At 53.0% G+C, this 19,776-nt stretch overlaps 8 protein-coding genes across 8 annotated transcripts; 4 read left to right on the top strand and 4 right to left on the bottom strand.

Annotated features, from left to right (window-relative positions):
* Positions 1-1,258: 1,258 nt before the first annotated feature.
* Positions 1,259-3,582, top strand: LTS14_002199 (uncharacterized protein; the record flags this gene model as incomplete). The annotated part of the gene is made up of 4 exons (XM_064834905.1): positions 1,259-1,578; positions 1,629-2,032; positions 2,086-2,475; positions 2,525-3,582. 4 exons carry the CDS (start codon positions 1,259-1,261, stop codon positions 3,580-3,582), a joined length of 2,172 nt encoding a protein of 723 aa, XP_064697776.1.
* A 1,223-nt stretch (positions 3,583-4,805) lies between these two features.
* LTS14_002198 (uncharacterized protein) lies at positions 4,806-5,741 on the top strand (the record flags this gene model as incomplete). The annotated part of the gene is made up of 1 exon (XM_064834904.1): positions 4,806-5,741. The coding sequence occupies one exon, from the start codon at positions 4,806-4,808 to the stop codon at positions 5,739-5,741; it is 936 nt and encodes a 311-aa protein (XP_064697775.1).
* Positions 5,742-6,290: 549 nt separating this feature from the next.
* On the bottom strand, positions 6,291-8,651 carry LTS14_002197 (uncharacterized protein; the record flags this gene model as incomplete). Its single annotated transcript, XM_064834903.1, has 1 exon — positions 6,291-8,651. One exon carries the CDS (start codon positions 8,649-8,651, stop codon positions 6,291-6,293), a length of 2,361 nt encoding a protein of 786 aa, XP_064697774.1.
* Positions 8,652-9,317: 666 nt separating this feature from the next.
* Positions 9,318-10,355, bottom strand: SAM4 (AdoMet-homocysteine methyltransferase; the record flags this gene model as incomplete). The annotated part of the gene is made up of 1 exon (XM_064834902.1): positions 9,318-10,355. One exon carries the CDS (start codon positions 10,353-10,355, stop codon positions 9,318-9,320), a length of 1,038 nt encoding a protein of 345 aa, XP_064697773.1.
* A 252-nt stretch (positions 10,356-10,607) lies between these two features.
* vps26 (Vacuolar protein sorting-associated protein 26) lies at positions 10,608-11,546 on the top strand (the record flags this gene model as incomplete). Its single annotated transcript, XM_064834901.1, has 1 exon — positions 10,608-11,546. The coding sequence occupies one exon, from the start codon at positions 10,608-10,610 to the stop codon at positions 11,544-11,546; it is 939 nt and encodes a 312-aa protein (XP_064697772.1).
* A 2,135-nt stretch (positions 11,547-13,681) lies between these two features.
* Positions 13,682-14,919, top strand: LTS14_002194 (uncharacterized protein; the record flags this gene model as incomplete). The annotated part of the gene is made up of 4 exons (XM_064834900.1): positions 13,682-14,128; positions 14,194-14,483; positions 14,550-14,673; positions 14,737-14,919. The coding sequence occupies 4 exons, from the start codon at positions 13,682-13,684 to the stop codon at positions 14,917-14,919; spliced, it is 1,044 nt and encodes a 347-aa protein (XP_064697771.1).
* An 847-nt stretch (positions 14,920-15,766) lies between these two features.
* On the bottom strand, positions 15,767-17,477 carry PUT2 (1-pyrroline-5-carboxylate dehydrogenase; the record flags this gene model as incomplete). The annotated part of the gene is made up of 2 exons (XM_064834899.1): positions 15,767-17,374; positions 17,427-17,477. 2 exons carry the CDS (start codon positions 17,475-17,477, stop codon positions 15,767-15,769), a joined length of 1,659 nt encoding a protein of 552 aa, XP_064697770.1.
* A 350-nt stretch (positions 17,478-17,827) lies between these two features.
* LTS14_002192 (uncharacterized protein) lies at positions 17,828-19,285 on the bottom strand (the record flags this gene model as incomplete). Its single annotated transcript, XM_064834898.1, has 1 exon — positions 17,828-19,285. The coding sequence occupies one exon, from the start codon at positions 19,283-19,285 to the stop codon at positions 17,828-17,830; it is 1,458 nt and encodes a 485-aa protein (XP_064697769.1).
* Positions 19,286-19,776: the final 491 nt, after the last annotated feature.

The following is a 19,776-nucleotide window of genomic DNA, read 5'->3' as shown; positions in this document are numbered from 1 at the left end:
TGTCTGGGTTGGTCAGCTGTTCGGGTAACGACACAGCGATGTGCTGCGAGTCGCGCAACGGCTTTGGAGGCTTGCCGACAAAGATTTGACCTCGAGCGAAGGCGTTTCGTGGCGTTGGTTTGGGAGGCTGGAAGTTGACCGTTGCCGTCTGTAAAGTCTGTATCGTAAGATCGACTGTGCGAGGTAGACTTTTCCGGTGATTGTGTCAGGGCATCCGTGTGCATAAGCTGCCAAGACTGTGATACGAAGCTCATCAACCACGATTAGGTGGGCGGAGTGATGGGTGGTGGGTCATCCCAGTCGAGCGTCGTGTACTCCAAGGTCATGAGGCGAGCTTTCCCTGCTTTGCACCATTACTACTGGAGAGATCGTTGCGAGCTGTCAGATCAGAGGTGCGCGACCAGAGTTCCGCTAATGCTGGCGGGAGAGGGCCGACATTTTAGTTGCAGGAAAGATAGCGTGGCCGATGGTGCCGGGATTGGAAAAGAGGGTCCTCAATCACATGCCGTCGCCGAATGAGCTTCACGTCTGTTGATATGGTGAGGTTGTATGCAAGTGAACGGTCTTACATTTGTGTTTCAAAAAGCAGTATGCTGTATGGTTCTGCACCATGGCGGCGGGCAGCGGAGTGTCTAGAACATCTGGTTTCGAATCGGCGTGTGTCTCAGCAAATACTTGATACTAACGTATAGCTCGTGAAAACTCCCCTGTTCGAGCTTATCGCTCCATACCATGATCAGCACCTTCCACTTGTCAGAACCTGTCATCCGACCACGCAGACTCTTCCACCTAGCTTGGTTACACAGGTCTCATGTACCGCCGCATTAGCGACCCAGCGGGCAACAGCAGGTCTGTTGAGACGCCCAGGCACAAGTCGAGTGTTGGACCGTGATGCATGTCCGTTTTGCCCTCAATTTCGCCTAATAGCACGCACAGACCTGCCACTTCCTAGCCAGTCTGCCTGCAAGAGCAGCAAGAAAATGTGAAACCCTTCCTCTTCTTTCCAATCTTCATACCATCATACACACCTTCGTGCTTCCCTTTCCCCTTTTCCCAGCTCTGAGCAGATTGATTTAGTGATACCCCATCAGCAATTAACCCTGCTGAGCTGAGATTGAGAGATACAATCGTACGTTCTTCGATAGAACTACAGTAATCTTTCACGACTTTTCCACCTACGCGTTACGAAGATCTTCAAGTCCAAGACAGAGCAGAACTCTCTTCTACGGCACGGCATCACGACCACGATAAAGCAGATATGTCCGACATCCCGAACACCACACCTGGGGCTCCGGTCACTACTGAGCCACATACGGTCAGTGAGCCCATCATTGCTGCTGGCGAGCACCATCACACTGCTGTTCCTGAGACGACCGCACCTGTGACTGCTTCCAATCGATCCACCACCGCCACCGAGCCACTGCAGGAGAACCACCTCGCCACAGGGGGTGAGGCACCATCGGGCGTCGCACCAGCGGCCCTCGCACCAGTGGAGGAGAAGAAGGTCGCCGCTGCTGAGAAAGCCGTCGAGCCTATCACAGAGGGTCAGCTCGCCTACAAGGGCCCGGGTCTTATAAAGTAAGTCAATATGTGGAATCACTGAGTACGCAATACTAATCATGATGCAGGTCCTTGGTGCCATCCAAGAAGGAATTCTGGCTGAGCGACGCGCCTGTGACATCCCATCACCTCGACCTCTACACCCGTGGCGAGAAGGCCGAGGTCTCCAACCCAGTCGTTGCATGGGCAAGCCAGACCGGCAAGGGTCTCCTGTTCTTCAACAAGAATGGTGAGACCGAGCGCACTCGCCCACACAGCGTTCTGCCTTTGTACGACGCCACCGACCTCAAGAAGGACCACCCGCATGAAATCATCTTCAGGCTTCACGGTCAGCAGCACACTCTTAAGGCTACGAACGACGCTGAGCGCGATGGTTGGTTCATCTCCCTTGAGCGTGCTATGGAGGTCGGCAAGGCCGAAAAGGCCACTATCCATGGCAGCGAAAGCTACAAGTCTGAGCACGACAAGCTGAGTAAGTCAGCTCCCAAACCTAAAAGTGCCTTCCTCCTTACTGACTCCTAACAGCCAAGCCAGCCTTCGCCGCTGCTGGTGTTGCTGGCGCCGGTGCTGCCGCTGCCCGAAGCAAGTCACACCCAAAGAACAACAATGGCGAGGTCCGCCGTGCTGGTTCTGACGCCGACGAGGAGGCCGAGAAGAAGAAGAAGAAGAGCAGGTCCACTTCCCGCGGCATGCTTGCTCGGCTCCAAGGCAAGAAGGATGAGACTGAGGTCAAGCGCGAGGAAAAGAAGGAGGAGAAGCGCGAGGAGAAGGAGGAGAAGAAGCTCGAGAAGGAGGAGAAGAAGATTGAGAAGGAGGAGGCCAAGCATGAGAAGGCCGAGCTCAAGCACGAGAAGGAGGCCGAGAAGGCTGGTGTCATTGCTGGCACTGGTGCTGCTCTTGATGCTCCTGGCACTGGTAAGTTCGGTTCGCACACGTGGCGACGGCCATTACTGACGATGCACAGCTGAGCGTGTTATGGGCGCGCCAATCGAGAACGATCACTCCGGGGTCGCCGCTGCTGAGCACACTCCTGCTGTTGATGCTGCCACTACTGCGCCAATGACTGACTCGAAGAAGCCAGCCAAGCGCGGATCCATCTTCGGCCGTATGCAGTCTGGCTTCTCCAGCATCAAAAGCCCAACCAAGGAGAAGGACCTCAAGGATGCTGAGCTCAAGCCGGAGGTGCCACCAAAGGACATTGGTGTCTCCGAGACCGCACCTCAAATCCCGGAGCCAGCTACTGAGCCTATTCACACAACTGCGCCAGTCGAGTCCCTCGACAAGCTGGTTGAGCACTCTGGCATGCCAGCTGAGGCATCCAAGGCCAAGCTTGACGAGCTTGCAGCCAGCCAAGAGCCTAAGAAGAGCGGATTCTTGTCTGGCCTGCCATTCATGAACAAGAGGGAGCGTAGCGTGAGCCCGTCTGCCGCCATGAAGGATGCACCAAAGAAGGAGGAGGTTCCGGCTCTGCCAACCAAGGATGAGGCAGCTCTTGACCCACGCTCGGAGGAGCCTACGAAGCCCATCGTTGAGCCGGCCACTGCCACTCCTGCGTTGACTAGCACTGAGCACACTGCCGCACCAGCCGCCGAGGAGCCGCTGAAGACCGATGTTGAGACCACCTCACCCGTTGCCACTTCTCCTGGTGCCACTTCTCCTGCTTCCGACAACAAGCGTCAATCTGTATTCGGTAACTTTGGCAACCTTGGCCGACGCGCTAGCAAGGCGTTCCGCGGAATGGGTGCTGGTGGTGCCGGTGCCTCTCCTGTCAAGAAGGAGGAGAACGTTGTCCCAGCTGCTTCCACGAACGAGCCTAAAGAGGACATTCTCGATACTGCTACACCCGTCACTGGCGCCACTCATGGCACCCACGGCATCGCCGCTGAGGAGCCGACCATCAACGGCACCCACGCCGCCACCGAGCACGCGCACGAGCAGACCAAGACAATTGGTGATGTGACCTCGGACTCCGTCAACATTGGTCAGGCCCACACCACCCCAACCGTCTCCGCGTCGGCCTAGAGAGCCGGTGCGGAGGACACGGAAGCCGTCACACGTACCGCGAGCTAGGAGCGCAGACAGTACTCCCACGACAAATACGTGCGTACCGGCTGGAGCCAGAACACGGTGTATACTAGCGATCAGATTGTGACGGCGTTGAAAGGACGCGGAACTCCTCCTCGTACGTTACTGAATGGTCGCGATGGAAACAGCGATGTTCGATGCTACCAGAGCGTGCGGACTGGGTATGTGCATCCTGACAATTTGCCCAAGAATGGTGCGCCGGAGGATCCGGATAAGACGTTGTTGCATCCGGAGAAATACACGCCAGATCGAAAGTTTGGGCCTCATGGACGGGAAGGTGGTTGATTGCAGTGCAGATGTTTTTCTTTGCTAATACCCGACTCGAGTCACTCTCTACGTGCACTGCTACTGCCTGCCACCCCGACCTGGCTTCGACGTTCGAGGAATCTGGATTTGCGAACCGAGATTTCTTGCTGCGTTATTGCTTGCTTGCTTGCACTGGTTATCTGCTTGCATTGATTTTTACTACTTTGTGGCCTCGCACGATATCGCTATGGTTTCGTTCGAGGCCGCAGGTGGTCGCGAATACCCCAGTCATCGATTGAGATTCTTTCGAAGATACCCGGATTGTTCTTGCGATGTCATGGTCGTTTTCTCTTTATAGCTAGATAGAGTAATGGGTGGGACGTAATACATGGTTGTGCTTTGAGTCCTGGGTCTGGTGTCGCTCGTCGAACACTTATCATTAGTACTGGTATCCGTCATGACCATCGACGTAAGGAGATGCAGTAGTCAAGCAATCTATGGCCCGCCAAGATCTAGACCACACGCACCTCAACCGAGCTCGAGGTCGGAAGCAGGGGTCATGCCGCCGCGTAGCGCCGCGGCCACTGAAGTCATGGAACCTTTTGCTTGCTATCCGCCTCCCCAACTCTACTTTGGCAGTACCTCCTAGTGCATAGATAGACACGGAAAGAGCGGCAGCGGTATCGAATCGATTCTTTATTCTAGTCACTATGTAGACTCAATCATTCATAATTCACGCTCACATTTTCAAGACAGTATCGTTACACTCGGCAGGATAGCCTTGTGACACTATTGCTGCTGCTATCATATAGACCGGGCATTCGTGCAAGGTTGTCTATCACTAATCCTTGGTCGAAGGAGCAAGCAAGGCGGGCGACATTGGTGGGGAGAATCGAGGTCGACTATGAGCAACCATGGGCTGCTGCCAATCCGCCGAAGCGCACGACAACGGACAAGGACCATCAAATGCTGGCAACAACGCTAGACCAGTTGCTCTGAACCATGCCAATCACTCTTCCTCCCAAGCTGCTATCAATCGACCTCATCATGTGGCCCGAAGCCTTAGTGAAGCCGGCGCATCGACCCGGCCTTCGACGCCCCCTCCACAAGTCTCTGATGATCGTCTAAACAAGCCCTTGCGATCACCCTCGCCTATACAAACCAGTCCGACGACGTTCCTACAGTATCCTGCTCCTTGGTCGAGGAGTAGACTCGATAAGCAGAGGGAAGAGTTCTTTGAGACACGAGTCACTGGTGATGCGCAGGCATGGATCGCCGTGCGACGGGTCTGTGAGCTGTTGCGTGAGGATCAGATCGCGGATGCACAGGCAGTGCTCGACGCGAGTGGTCTTACATGTCCTCGCGGCCGAGTCGTGAGGGCAAGAGGGAAGGAGAGAAGACATGGTGGCATATATGATGGTACTGGGAAGCTGTACGAGATACCTGAGTGGGTTGTACGAGATCCTCAGGACACCATCGAGGACACAGCCACCGAGAAGGACGAGGCGGATGCTGTAGCTGGAGTCGAGGACGACGATACCGACGATGACGATTTCAAGTCCGCTGGTTCTCCTATGGCCTCACCACGGCAGGAGAAAGGGAAAGGCAGAGCACGGTCATTAGGGAGAGAGATCAAAGTCAGATGTCGACTCAGCGATAGAAGCGAAGATTTGATCGTCAAGTTCCAGGAGAAGGAGCCAGCTAGTGTGGTCGTGGAAAGGATCCGAGACATAGTTGGCGATAAGCGCGTGCAGTTAATGTTCTGTGGGAAGCCTGTTGGTAGCGACGCCCCACTGCTTGGCTTGAATGGGTGGAAAGAGGGTATGGTTATCAATACGTTCATCAGCTGACGGACGGGTGTCGAACAGCATAGTAGGATCGCACCAGGGTCGCATAGCTGGGTGACGTGGCGCATTTCTTCTCTCGTTAGCGTTCAGCGACGGTGGCGCGGGCATGAGGCACTCCTTCCAATCTACCAACAGGCAGGAGCGTCTGGCCATCAATACTTTGTACAGTAATTATGCATAATGTCATACTCCGAGCTTCCGCAAAGCAGCTGAATAGTAAGAGAGTACCGGGTCTACCACTTCCATGCCCAACCAAGAAAGTCAACCGTCGTGGAACAACTCTTGGTCGTTGTGCATACTTCGTGACAGAAAAGCTGTGTCGTAACAGCAGTCTGACAATAGATCTGCACGCACAGCAGGCTGAACCACTGCAGACCGCTAGCAATTTACCAAAATGAAGACCAAGGATCAGATGTTGCTGACAATAGAGCTCTCCCCTAAACTTCGCTGTTGAGTATGAGGCTAAAGCATCAGAAAGGAGGGTGCATGGAAAGAAAGAGCACACTCAAAGTGGTACTTAACCCTCCTAAGTATTTCGAGGCATCATATAGCTTAATCGAATCTTAGTCCAAGATCATGCCGAGTGGTCAAGAAATGATTGCAGCACCGTGCTCGATTGTCGGTGATAGGATCCTGGCCGGGGTTTTGTGTAGCATCATGACCCTTTGGCTTCTCACCCTCGTCCTCGCCACCCTCGTCATCACCCTCGCCATCTGTCTCGGAAGCCGATTTCTGGTCCTTCTGCTGTAGGTGATCAGGATTCGTTGTACCACTTTCACCATTCGCTTGTGCCACGAGTTCCGCCACAGCGCACACGGCTGCTTCAGCACTTCCGACCTTAACAGTCTGCCCGTTTTCGCCTGCCTCCGAGCATGCGGCTGTAACGGCTTCGACTGCAACTTTGACTCCCTTGTCGGTAGCATCTCCTGTTGGACTAGTGACTCCTTTAAGCGCGCCACTCAATGGTTCGACTGTCGATTCCGTGAGCGGGTTGTCTGTCTCCTTGGCGTCCAGGGAATCGTTGGAGCCTGTCTCTTCCGATGTACGGCGGGGTGGCGTTGAGGTGGGTACTCCGGACGCTGTAGCGTCTGGATCTCCAGTGTCCTGAGTCGTAGTGGACTTGGTATCGTCGCCCTGGAATCCTGTAGAAATCTTTGTGACAGTAGGATTCTTCTTGGTTGGAGCACTTGACGAACTGTTGTCGTCCTCGGCATCGCCGGCTTCGCGAGCAGCTACTGTTGCAGACTTGAACATCTGCCGCTCGCGAACCATCGTCGTGAGAGTGGTAGAAACTAATTTGGTGATGCTAGGAATGATATTGATAGCAGCCTCGCCGTTATCAGAGCGTGCGCTCATGTGAATCAGATTGCTTAAACTGTTGTAGACCACTGTAGGAAGGCCATCTGGGCCGGGGGTCGAAGTTGTTCTAGGGACGACATTTACACTCGGGCTAGCGTCGCGACGGTCATCTCCAGGGTGAGAGAAGCCTGCGGGATCGGTGTTCAACAACGCTGAGACCGCATCATTGATTTCGCGCGAAGTAGATGCAAGAGAGGCAGCGTCATCCCGGCGCTTGTTTGCATTCGGCAATGCAGGGAGTGCTGTCGCTCTTGGCGTCTCTCTCTCGACCATGCTCCTCGAATTTGTTGAAAGGAAACCATACATGCCAGAAATGATTGCTGTTCTGGGTACGACCTCAGGGGTCGAAGTCGCATCACGACGACAGTTTGAAGGGTGACAGTGACCTGGCGATGTATCCAGCATCTCTCGAATATTCTCTTCGATTTGCGATTCAGCTGCGTTCGTTGGCACTGGCAAGGTCGGCGAAGAAAGCCTAGTGATTATCGGCGCGGCTACCACACTTGAATCTGTCGATGATGTGTGGTCATCTCGAGGCTTGTGCTTAAGCGAGCGAACGGCTGGTTCGACCGCTGATATCCTGAATACAGGCGGGAGTGCTGTTGCTTGAGGCATGTCTCTTTCGACAAGGTTTTCCGAGGCTGTAGGCGGCGTAAGGACAGTGATAATGGTGGCCTTGTCGAGTGTGACTGCCAATGTCGTATCTGAGCTTACAGGTACCCAAGTAGTGGTCGTCGCACCCGTGGGAATGGTAGAAGTAAGTGTTGTACCATCATAGATGTCGGCAACCACAGTAGTGGGATAAGTGTTTGGTCCTTGGTCTTGCATAGCTTGATTGGTGATTGTGGCTAGAACTGTCACATGTACAATCGTAATGGTTCTCGGCACCGTGATGGAAGCCACGAGCTGCTTCTGCAAACCTGGATCCAATATCGGTTGAGTGAATGTAGGGAAGGCCACAGATCTCTTCCTGCTTGCAGCGGAAGACAGACCGTGTAGCCCAGTCTCGGATGCAGTTATTACCGTTCTCTTTGATTGTGCGGTAGCAGTCAGCGGCATGATCTCAGTCGTAATGTTATCATAGGCCGTGATGGTGGAAGCGAAGCTGGTTTCTACTGCAGCGGTGGGCCCACTGGCCACCATCACAGCCGAACCGACTTTGAAAGCCGTAGTATTAGACGTGACTGAGACGGTCTCGGTGCACATTTCACCTTCGCAGTCAATTCGATTTCCTCCAGTCTTCACATCACCTTCACCCTCATTAGGAAACGCACTCGTCGTGGTAATGACGACCTCCCCCAGGAAAGGTTCGAACGTCATCTTCGTGGAAGCTGTGACAATACCCGACCATTGCGCTCCGATTGGGTACGCCTCTACTTTCATAGAAAGATCTTTCGCGCCTCGGAGAAGATCAACACTGGTGGAGGTAGTCGATGTCTCCGCCCTCTTATTTGTCGGAGGTGTGCTCGTGCTCGGCGTGGTACTTGCTTTGTTTCCCAGAGGCTTGACCTCCGCAAGAGCACAGCCCAACAGGCCGAAGATGGAGAGCCGCATTCCGAGGGCTGAGTGGAGGTATATACCACTCCACTTCTGAGGTAACGATTAGTAATTGGCGTGCTTGGTTGAGGGTCGCTGGTCGAGTCGCTGGTTTTATTCGTCGACTGATCCGTAAGATTCTCGCCGTAGCAGTGCTGCAAAGACCGTCGCTGTCGACGATTATAACCACAAGCTGGCACTTGCTCGATCTGCTGGTGGAGGTTGTTGGAGAATTACAAGAGCGATTGATGATGCGCCAGATACTTATAGTCGCCGGCATAATGAGCAGCTGCCAGCTATTGCATACTGCTTCACATGTGGCCACGACGGAGTCGACGTGGCACCATAACTATGGTCTCTGATAGCGTATGATAGCTCCTGCATCGGCACAAACGCTGCTACCACAATGTCCTCGCTTCTGCTTGCGCGCATGTCGTTCATGCCCTTGTATTCGTGACATATGGCTTGCATGATCAGGGAAGTGGTGTGAGTGCGGATGTACACATCTGGCGCTGGGGTTGCGAAGTGTCGAGGCAGACTCGCCTTGGTAGCAGGATCACAAGTCAACGTGTGCTTGGCGACCGCCAAGGGCGCAACATAGTATACGTCGCGTACGGGATCCCAGACAATTCGGGTCGGAAGAGAGGTGGCATTATCGATCGTCAGGGTATCACAGTCTCCAGCTCACTCTCCTTCGTCCTGTTGTCGCTGCTGCTTCAACGCCTTCGCAACACCCTTCACAAATTCTGGTCCAGTCCGACAGCACCCACCGATCAACCTCGCTCCAGCGTCCTGCCAGTAAGCGACGCGGGTCGTCAGCTCATCCTTAGAGCCAGACTTGCTGCCCTCCCACAGCTTCGTCTCGGCATTCCAGGTCTCACCAGAGTTCGGGTAGCATACCAAAGGCAGCTGATATCCTGACGTGGCAATCGCAGAAGCATCGCGGTTGCTGGCAGGAGAGGGCATGTCTTCCAATATCGATTTTGTGTGCTGGAGCGAGGCCGTTACCATGCGCATCGGCACGCAGTTAACACCAATAGCGACGATTTGCTCGGACTGTGCTGTCTTCTCTACAAGCTGCGTGAGTGGTGTGCCATCGCTCATATGCTCGGAGTCTCGGAGTGTGATGCTCAACCATGCAATAGTGTCCGGAACGTCATCTTTGAGCATAGCCAGTATGCCTTCAGTCTCAGACATGCTTGGTATAGTCTCAATAGCCAACATATCAACACCAGCGTCCACAAGAGCTTTGACACGAGGTTGATGGAATGTACGGTATTCATCTGCTGTTAGCTTGTAATCGCCACGATACTCTGAGCCGTCTGACAAGTACGCGCCATAAGGTCCTACGCTGCCGGCAATGAGAAGTTTGCTGCCTTCTTCGTCGCGACCTTGCTGGTAGGCTTGACACCGCGCCCGCTGTGCTAGTCGCACACTACGCTTGATGAGCTCTGTAGCCTCGTCGTGGTCGACCTGCAGATGTTTCTTCAGACCATCGGTACTTGCTTGGTAGGAGGCCGTGATGGCAACGTCGGCTCCTGCGAGGTAGTAATCCAGATGCACTTGTTGTATGCTATCTGGGTCATCTCTTAGTACTTTGCCGGACCACAATGGATGCTTCAGGTCATGTCCACGGGTCTCCAGCTCGGTAGCCAGTGCTCCATCGATGACCAGAGTTTTTTGTCGCCGCATAATGGCTCGAAAGTCGGCTTTGGTGAGCATCTTGCTGGTTGCTTGAGATTGGACGAGGCTTACCTATGTGGCTACATCTATAGTTGTATAAGTAATACAGTCTCTGCAGTCATTACGGACGATCGCATACTAGATCTATTGATTGACGTCGTAATATTTAGCCGCGACTCCGGCTCCGCTCCGCTCCCGCTGTCGTAACCACGAGCTTGATGCCAGGCACGCACACCAGACCATGCCACAAGATTGTTGTATGACCGAGCGCAACCACTGCGCACTGCCGCCATGTCGCTCTTCTCCTTCAGCACGCCGCTGGACATCGACATCGTGCTACAGGACACCGATGATCGGTCCACCGTGGACGTAAAGCTGGACAAGAACAGGCGGGAGAAGGCACCGCTATACCTGGATGGCGAGACAGTCAAGGGTGCAGTCACGATCAGACCCAAGGATGGCAAGCGACTGGAGCACACAGGCATCAAAGTGCAGTTCGTCGGCACAATAGAAATGTTCTTCGACCGCGGCACACACCACGAGTTCCTGAGCTTGCAGACCGAGCTGGCTAATCCTGGCGAATTGCAACATCCTGTCACCCTACCCTTCACATTCAAGAACGTCGAGAAGCAGTACGAGAGCTATCACGGAATCAACGTGAAGCTACGGTACTTCCTCCGCGTCACAGTCAGCAGACGCATGGCAGATGTGGTTCGGGAGAAGGATCTTTGGGTATACAGCTACCGACAACCGCCGGAGAGCAATAGTGTGATCAAGATGGACGTCGGTATAGAAGACTGTCTGCACATCGAGTTCGAGTATAGCAAGAGCAAGTATCACCTCAAGGATGTCATCGTGGGCCGAATATACTTCCTCCTCGTCCGGTTGAAGATCAGGCACATGGAGCTGAGCATTATCAGACGAGAGACTACAGGCGTGCCACCAAATCAGTACAACGAAAGCGAGACTTTGGTCCGATTCGAGATCATGGACGGCTCGCCAAGCCGGGGTGAGACCATACCCATTCGTCTCTTCCTCGGCGGCTTCGACCTCACGCCAACATTCCGCGATGTGAACAAGAAGTTCAGCACGAGATACTACCTCAGCCTAGTGCTAATAGATGAGGACGCACGACGTTATTTCAAACAATCCGAAATCGTGCTGTACCGTCAAGCACCAGAGAACAACGAACTCGCGCTACAGCAAGCGAAAGAAATACAAGCTAGCTAGGAAAGCGCTAATGAGACACGATGGAGTAATGGCGCAACAAACGGCGTTGATGGGGATGGGCATGCTATATCAAGGCATCCAACAAGCACATTCGAAACACCACCTTTGCCGAATGGCCTGGCACGCTCCGCGACGACTGGCCTAGGCATAAGCAATATGAACGGCAGCCCACAGCATCCACACATATCTAGCAGCAGAATTACGATTTCCGATAGTATGCAAAGTATGCATAGCGCACCAAACCTTCTTCAGACTGATGGCAGTAGCAACGGCGAAAACATTGGTAATGGGTATGCGATAGCTGGTGCATACAGGCCTTTGGGTGTGCAGTCGGCTGTACCACGTGAAAAGGGCGATTGGGATGAGTTGTTCTTTGAGTGTAGGAAGAAGGAGCTTAGACAGCCGGAACGTGTCTCTACACCAGCGCGTCATCGGAGGAGTTCTTCTGCTGCTACGTTGTGATGGGTGGTGCTGTATGGTGTAGGAAGGGCCTTTGTGGGTACCATATTTGTTTCTATATTCTTGTGGTATGACTGCTGCACGGCATTTGTCTGGTTGTCGTTAGTGTCCTGCTCTGATGTGTGTGCTGTCGTCAGTAATTCGACCATGTTCCTATGTCAATTTCCGCAAAAGAATTAGGCTGCTTCACTCGACATCCTCGTGCAGCTGGACTGCGCGAGTTGAGCTTGCCAAGCCATAGTGGACGCAGCAGGCGCGAAGTGGGCGTTACATTTCACTCCATTTGCTATCTCATACATCATCTCCTCGCTCGACAAGACTTACCTACACATGATGGCTCGCGGCAGGAAAGGAAGCCTAATAAATTCGCTCTGGCCCAGCGCCTCAGCTTCCAGATGTAATCTTTCAGCACAATACGCATTAGCCCTCGTCCGGGTTCGGACCACTTGCACGACACAATGACTAGTCACAGGCTATCGAGGCAATGAACCCAACAGCCGTTAGACGGCGGTCAGACAATCTGCCGACAATTCATGCATCTTGGGCGCTGTGCATATGCGAGCATGTCGATCATGCCACTGCTCTACTGCAAGGCAGGCGCTCCTGCTTCCGACTTGCATACCAGAGTTCTAGTGGCAGCTACTGCGAGTATAGCTTTTGCACTCTCACCACGACTACTGCAATGGCTCCACCTACCTGCATCCGAAAGGCTGTCCACCACTGGCCATATCTTCTGCAAAATGTGGCTAGCTGTTATGCTGGCGCTTGCACCAGCAAAACCAGATCTGGAGCTTGCCCATATATTCAAGTACTCCCATGTTCTTCTGGATCGCTCGTCTGATAGCAACACTCGTCATCAATTGCTATCTGCGCCACCACGAGTGCTAGGATCGTGACACTCACTCAAATATGCGGCTTCAGTCACTCCACGAGCTTGGGAGCACAGATGGAACTTTCCAACTTCACGCGGCGAGCAGTGGTGGAGCGTTGATACTGCATCCTACACCAAACGCTCACGATCCCAATGATCCTCTTCGATGGTATTAGCTAAACCACTAAATTTATGATCTTGAAACGTGGCTAAGCGTCTGCGTTGGACAGGCCTCGATGGAAGAAGCACACATGTTTCTTCAGTATCTGCGCTTTTAGTGAGCATGTCCATTCTGCGAAGATTACTGGAGCACTTCTCATTTCCACGAATAGCCTTCCTTACGAACTACGCTATTGCTGGTATCAGCCCGGCCTTCTACGTTCTCAGCCTCGAGTTTGAGAAGTCTGAGACAGAGATTCAGAAGCTTCTACTTTGGCCGGTCTTCACTCTTGGCCTCTTCAACTTCTTCTGGGCATGTTTGGACACCTCCAGCGGTCTGCATTGGATACTAATGATGCACAGGTGCCTATGGCTAATCACTTCGGCAAGAGACCTGTATTCGTCCTCGCTCTGCTGCTGCTTAGTCTGTGCTATCTCTGGGGAGCAGTGGCTCGATCATTCGAGTCGTTGCTCTGAAGCCAAATTATCGCTGCCTTCGCTGGGTCTTCCACCGAGGCTTTGGGCGCTGCTATGGTCAATGACCTTTACTTCCTGCACGGCAAGTGCCTAGCGACTGACTCAGCTCCTCCAAAATGTGTGTCTCACTAATGTCTACTCAGAACGTGGGACTTTCACGAGCATTTACATGAACGCAATCGCACAAGGCAATACCATCGGACCGTTAGTGTGCGGCTTCATCGTGACGTCGCTGTCGTGGCGGTGGCACAAATGGATAGCTTTTATCTTAACGGCCATCAATTGGACGATCGTGCTTCTGCTGTGCCCGGAGACTCGCTATACCCGGCCGGAAAGTGAACAAAGTAGTGCTGCGCTGTCGCAGACAGAGCAGTACAATACGAACCAACTCACGGACCAGTTCAATCAGGAGAAACAAGTGGGCGTCCACCAAGCAGCAGTTGAAGAGGCTCGTGTCGGAGAGACAACAAAGAAGTCTTGGATTCAGGAGATGAGCCTCTGGTCGGGCATACCGAAAGGCTCTAATATTGTTCTGCTGTTCCTACGCCCACTTCCATTGGTCGTGCTGCCCGTTGTCATCTTCTCTTTCATCACATATTCAGCCTCTCTGGCTTGGGTAAGTACATCATCAGAGAACAGAACCAGAGATTGTAGAAGGCATTGGCTGACATGGCGTTACAGGTTTTAGCGATCAACGTACTCAACCCATTCGTTTTACAAGCACCGCCGTATAGCTGGAAACCTGATATAAATGGCCTCATCAATATTCCTGGACTTATCGGCAACCTGGTAGGCGGATTGATCGGAGGCTACTGTGTGGACAAGTACTGTGACTGGCGAAGCAAGAAGAACAATGGAGTCTTCCAGCCTGAGACTCGTCTTCATCTACTTCTCTTACCCGCTATCGTTGTACCAGCCGGCTCTTTACTCTTCGGCTATGGCGTAGGTGACAGACTACATTGGACCGCGATGTATGTCTTCTCCAGCAATGCCAACTCCGAACTGTGCCCTGCATTCTGCTAACAATGTAATTCCAGCTTCTTCGGCTACGGGATGGCGACTGTGGGATTGACCGCGGTCCCAGTAGCCACGTTCGCCTACTTCGGAGACTGTTATCTCCCTGTCAATGCTGATGCTCTTCTACTCGTGAACGGACTCAAGGTACGTCTTACGAGGATGCCTGGCCAAACACTGATAGGTGAGAACATGCTGACCATGATTTAGAACATATTTGCTTTCGGCTTCTTATATGGCATCTTACCGTGGATTACGCAGACAGGCTACATCAATGCCTTCGGCACCCAGGCAGGCATATACGTCGCAGTCATGTTGTTCACGATACCGCTCGTCATATTCGGCCCTCACATACGGCGCAGTACGGCTGGTTGGAGGATCATCCTCTCATAACCACATCACACTATGCCTTGGACCATGCCGGCAAGGATCCATGGTACAGAGTCGACGAGCATGGAAAAGCTCGAGACAAATCAAAAGAACGACAAAGCTCCAGGGCTCGAGACTCGAACCCGCAAAAAGCTTCAGCATAACTCTCGACGAAAGTGAAATCACGACCAACGGAACGGAAGAACCACCTTTTAGCAATCGAACGAAAGGACAGAGGATGACTTCCAAATATTGCATGATGACACTCCAAAAAGATTGTCACGCCTCCATCCTTCCTCTCATGCCGGGACACAGAAGACTGGCACTCACGCTATGTAAGGTCGCAGCACACTCAAACGGAGAGGCAGAGGGCAGTGACGGTCCTAAATCCTATAGTGGATAATAAGGGAGGGAAGGCTGAAAGAACAGCAACGTGCCTGTTCCTTCAGTATTGTTCACACTGCCATCCCTGCTATATCCTTTTTTCCCCGTAATCAATAGAATACTCACATGTGAGAGTCGGCGACGAGCCGTACGGAGGGAAGGCGATGCGAGCTGGTGGTGGTGTTGCTGAGTAGCTGGGTGGCAAGAGGACATATGGCGTGGCAGCTGTTGGTCGATTTCAGGGGTCAGCGCTGAAGCTGGTCAGCAACGTCGCAGCGGGTCTGCGCTGGGGCCCATGATCGCAATCACAGCAAGAAGCAAGTACGTAGGACCACAGTTACACAGGAATGACATGAAGAGATGAAGTACGATGTGGTTGATAGATGTATTTCTTCTATGAACGAAGCAATATAATGCTTCGTCTGCAACCTGGCTCTGCTCAAAAAATAGCGCTAGTGCAGACATAACTTCCGAACCATCAACCAAGCTAAATCGCATTACTAGGATACAACACCCTCGTCTCCTCAACAAAACTCTCCTTAATGCTTCTCATACTCACGAACCTCGACATCAAATTCGCACTCCCCGCCTTGTCATTCGTGCCCGAGGCCCTCGCACCACCAAAAGGCTGTTGCGCCACCACAGATCCCGTGCTCTTGCAGTTGATGTAGAAGTTCCCAGCCGTGTTACTGAGCGCCTTCTCTGCTTCTCTTACAGCCGTGCGGTCTTGAGCGAAGATGGCGCCGGTGAGCGCGTACTCGGATGTCTCGTCGATGAGTTTGCAGGCTTCGAGCCAGGAGGTGGATGGGGAGGAGACGTCGTCGTAGACGTAGATACACATTACTGGGCCGAAGAGCTCTTGGCTCATGAGCTTGTGGCGAGGATTGCGGGTGAGGTAGATGGTAGGTTTGATGTAGTAGCCTTTTGAGCCATCGTAGGTACCGCCAACGAGGAGCTCGAGATCAGGATCTTGATTTGATTCGTCGATGACTTTGGAGAGCTTGTCGAACGAGGCTTGATGGATGACAGGACCGACGAAGGCTTCGAATTCTTCGGGTGGGCCGACTTTGAGCTTTTTGGTCTCTTCGATAAGGCGTGGCTTAATCTGGTCCCAAAGGGACTGTGAAAAGTAGCCGCGGGAGGTGGCGGAGCACTTCTGGCCTTGGTATTCGAAGGCACCACGTACTGTGCCGATCACGACGTTCTCGACATCCGCTGACTTGTGCACGAGGTGATAGTTCTTGCCGCCCGTCTCGCCGACTATGCGTGGGTAGCCTGCATACTTACCTGCTGCGACACCTTGTGCGATTTGTCCATACAAGCTTCTGAACACGCTCGTCGAGCCTGTGTAGTGGAGAGCTGCGAATTGCCTGTGCCCAAGGACAGTCTTGGTGATTTCTACAGGCTCACCCGGAATGAATTGAATGACATCTTTTGGTAGTCCCGCTTCGATCAAGATCTGGTAGACCAGCCAGTTGCTAGCCATGGCAGAGGCCGAAGGCTTCCATAACACAACATTACCCATGATGGCGGGAGCTGCAGGCAGGTTTCCGCCAATGGCCGTGAAGTTGAATGGTGAGATAGCATATACGAAACCCTCGAGCGGCCTGTAGTCCACTCTGTTCCAGGTCCCAGCAGGATTGTGTACTGGTTGGTGGCTATACACGTCCTGCGCATACTGCACGCCAAATCGCAGGAAATCGCATAACTCAGCTGCCGCATCTATTTCTGCTTGCCAGACATTCTTTCCTTGCCCGAGCATGGTCGCCGCAAGGACGTCGTATCTGTACTTCCCAGCTACCAGATCTGCGGCCTTCAGAAAGACAGCCGCACGATCAGCGAAAGGTGTATGCTCCCATGAGCTCTTAGCCTTGAGTGCAGACTCAATCGCCGTCTCGACGTCGCCGGCCGAGGCATTTGACCAGTGTGCGATGTGCTCTGCATGATTGCTAGGTATAGGTTGAGCAGATATGTCGCTTGTCTTCGTCTCTTTACCTTCCACAACAATAGGTATCTCGAGAGGCATTCGTGTTTTGAAGGCTTTGAGGGCGGAGGTAATCTTCTCTCGGTCGGCTGAACCTTTCTCGAATGGTCGCTGGTATTCATTAGCAAGCTGATGTACGAGTCCGCCATGAGTTTAGACATACCATTGGCTCATTGCTGACAGTAGGAATCTTGAAAGCAGCGTTGGTAGCCATCGCTCTGGAAGTAGCCCTTGAGCTCTTGCTAGCAGCCAATGCCGCTGGTGAAGCTCGGTAGGAAGTACCCAGACATTGCGTCCAGCTGGACATCCGTGTAGTAGCCATGACACAGGATGTTGGCGCCTCGAATGCAGCAACAAATAGTCCTTAGCATAGAGAGTGAGCTCGACTTTTGTTTGCTGTGGTGAGCTTCTGGCTTCGGTTACCTGCGGCTCTGCAAGGGCAGATACCAGACGATCAGATGTGGGGGAGCGATGCCGGCTGGAATATCGCCGAAGAGACTCCGGGTCCGATAGGCGCTGATGAGCGGCTTCCGACGGCGTAGCTTGCCCATGCTCTTACAATGCTCATCGCATATTGACCACCATACTCGCCGGATCCTCAATCATACTCCTCACCCGTTCAGCACATCGCGCACACTCCGCACCATCAGCAACACGATGATCTGCACTCCAGCTCAAAACCAGTTCTTCTTTCTTCACAAGCTCATCGTTCTCATCAAAAGCAGGCACAATCTTACTTCGTCCGATCCCGACGATTGCGACTTGGGGCTCGCTGATGACTGGAGCCACGACGCCTCCGCCGATACTCCCAATGTTTGAGATTGTGAAAGTGGCGTCGCGGAGATCGGATGGTGCGAGCCTGTTGTTCCTGGCTTTGTCAGAAAGCTGTCTCAGTTGAGAAGCGATCTCAGCGATGCTTAGGTCTTGCACGTTGCGTATCACGGGCACCATCAGACCAAACGGTGTGTCTGCGCCAAAGCCAAAGTTGTGAGATCCTCTGTAGGTGAGCCCCGGCTTTTTGGGGTCTTTCGTGTTGAGAGATGAATTCAGCAGTGGATGATGTTGTAAGGCCAGACTGACTGCTTTGATGATGAAGGGCAGGTGTGTGAGTTTCTGCTCTGGTGATTTTGCTGCCGCGTTCAACTTCTTGCGAAGTGCGGTAAGTGCTGAGACGTCTGCTGCGCACGTGTAGAGGAAGTGAGGAATGTTGAGAGAGCGTGTCATGAGCTTGAACATGCCGGACTGGACAGGTGTCAATGGTACTTGCTTGTCTTCGCGCCATGCTGCGGTGGCTGCTGCTGATTCGGATGATGTAGACTGCTGTGATCGCTGTGATACATGCTGGTGGACGTCCTCCTTCATGACTCTGCCATCCTTGCCAGAACCCTTGACTTCCGCGATATCTACGTCTAGCTCCTTGGTGAGGTGTCGTACTGCAGGCGTCGCCAAGGTCCTATGGTCTTGCTTCGATGCTGGTCGTCGTGACTCCAACGATTCTGTCTTGCTTGAGTCGTTTTGTAACTCCACTGTCTCCTGCCCGGCTCCGGCCTCAGCTTCCATCTCCTGTTGCTTCACTTCCTCCTCAGCCGCGTCTGCATTCTTCCCAGAGCTAGACTCCTCCTCTCCACCAGCAAGCTTTGCTTCATCTGCTTCGCTGATCTCGCTCTGGATATCTATATCGACTAACGGCTTGCCGGTAATTGCCATATCGTCCGGATCATAGTATAGCTTCTTGATCACTCCATCGAATGGACTAGTGATCTCCACGCTCGCCTTGTCTGACTGCACTTCACACAGCTTGTCAAACTGTTCGACCCGTGCTCCAGGTTGCACGAACCATTGTATCAGCTGGCACTCGGTAATACCTTCGCCAATGTCTGCTAGTAGGAATGGCTTGACGATGTCCAGACGACGCGAAATGTGAAAGGCACGGCATTGGTTCGATCGCATAAGGGCGGCGTAGCGGAAGCTCAAGCTTGAGTGTTGGAGTGCTCGGCGGAGCATATGCGTCGTGGTGACCATCGTGATAGTGTATGTTGCCGACCTGCTCCTATAGTTTCCCTCAATTTACTTAACCACAATTCAGCGACAGATTTCCGTCATCTTAACGAAGGAAGGAGGATTAGAATTATTGAGCCGCCCTCGGCTGCTGTAAGCCGAAGCGATCACCAACCTTAAGCCGGACAGCCCTGCAAGTTTGGCCGGCTGTACCTCGATATGACCATCGCTTGAGCGAGGAGGACATTGATAGGTAGCGTATCAACATTCAACAGGCATACAGATGCTCTATGTCGATGCTTGTGGCAAGCGCCTCAATGGCCGCCTCTGATAAGAATACCACACCCACATGTATCCGAAATCTACGCCTGGACGCGAGGTTCAGCTCTTCGTCTCCATGTCCTGTCCCTTCATAAGAAATCGTACAGGATACTGAGACTGGTGATGTGAAAGCACCATCAGTAAAGGCGCCGCATCGAGACAGCAATGACCAGTCACTGGAGTAATAAATTGTC

This window comes from Recurvomyces mirabilis (assembly GCF_035927965.1).
Source record: "Recurvomyces mirabilis strain CCFEE 5264 chromosome Unknown scaffold_4, whole genome shotgun sequence".
NCBI lineage: Eukaryota > Fungi > Ascomycota > Dothideomycetes > Mycosphaerellales > Teratosphaeriaceae > Recurvomyces > Recurvomyces mirabilis.
This window is presented reverse-complemented; position numbering and strand designations above follow the sequence as displayed.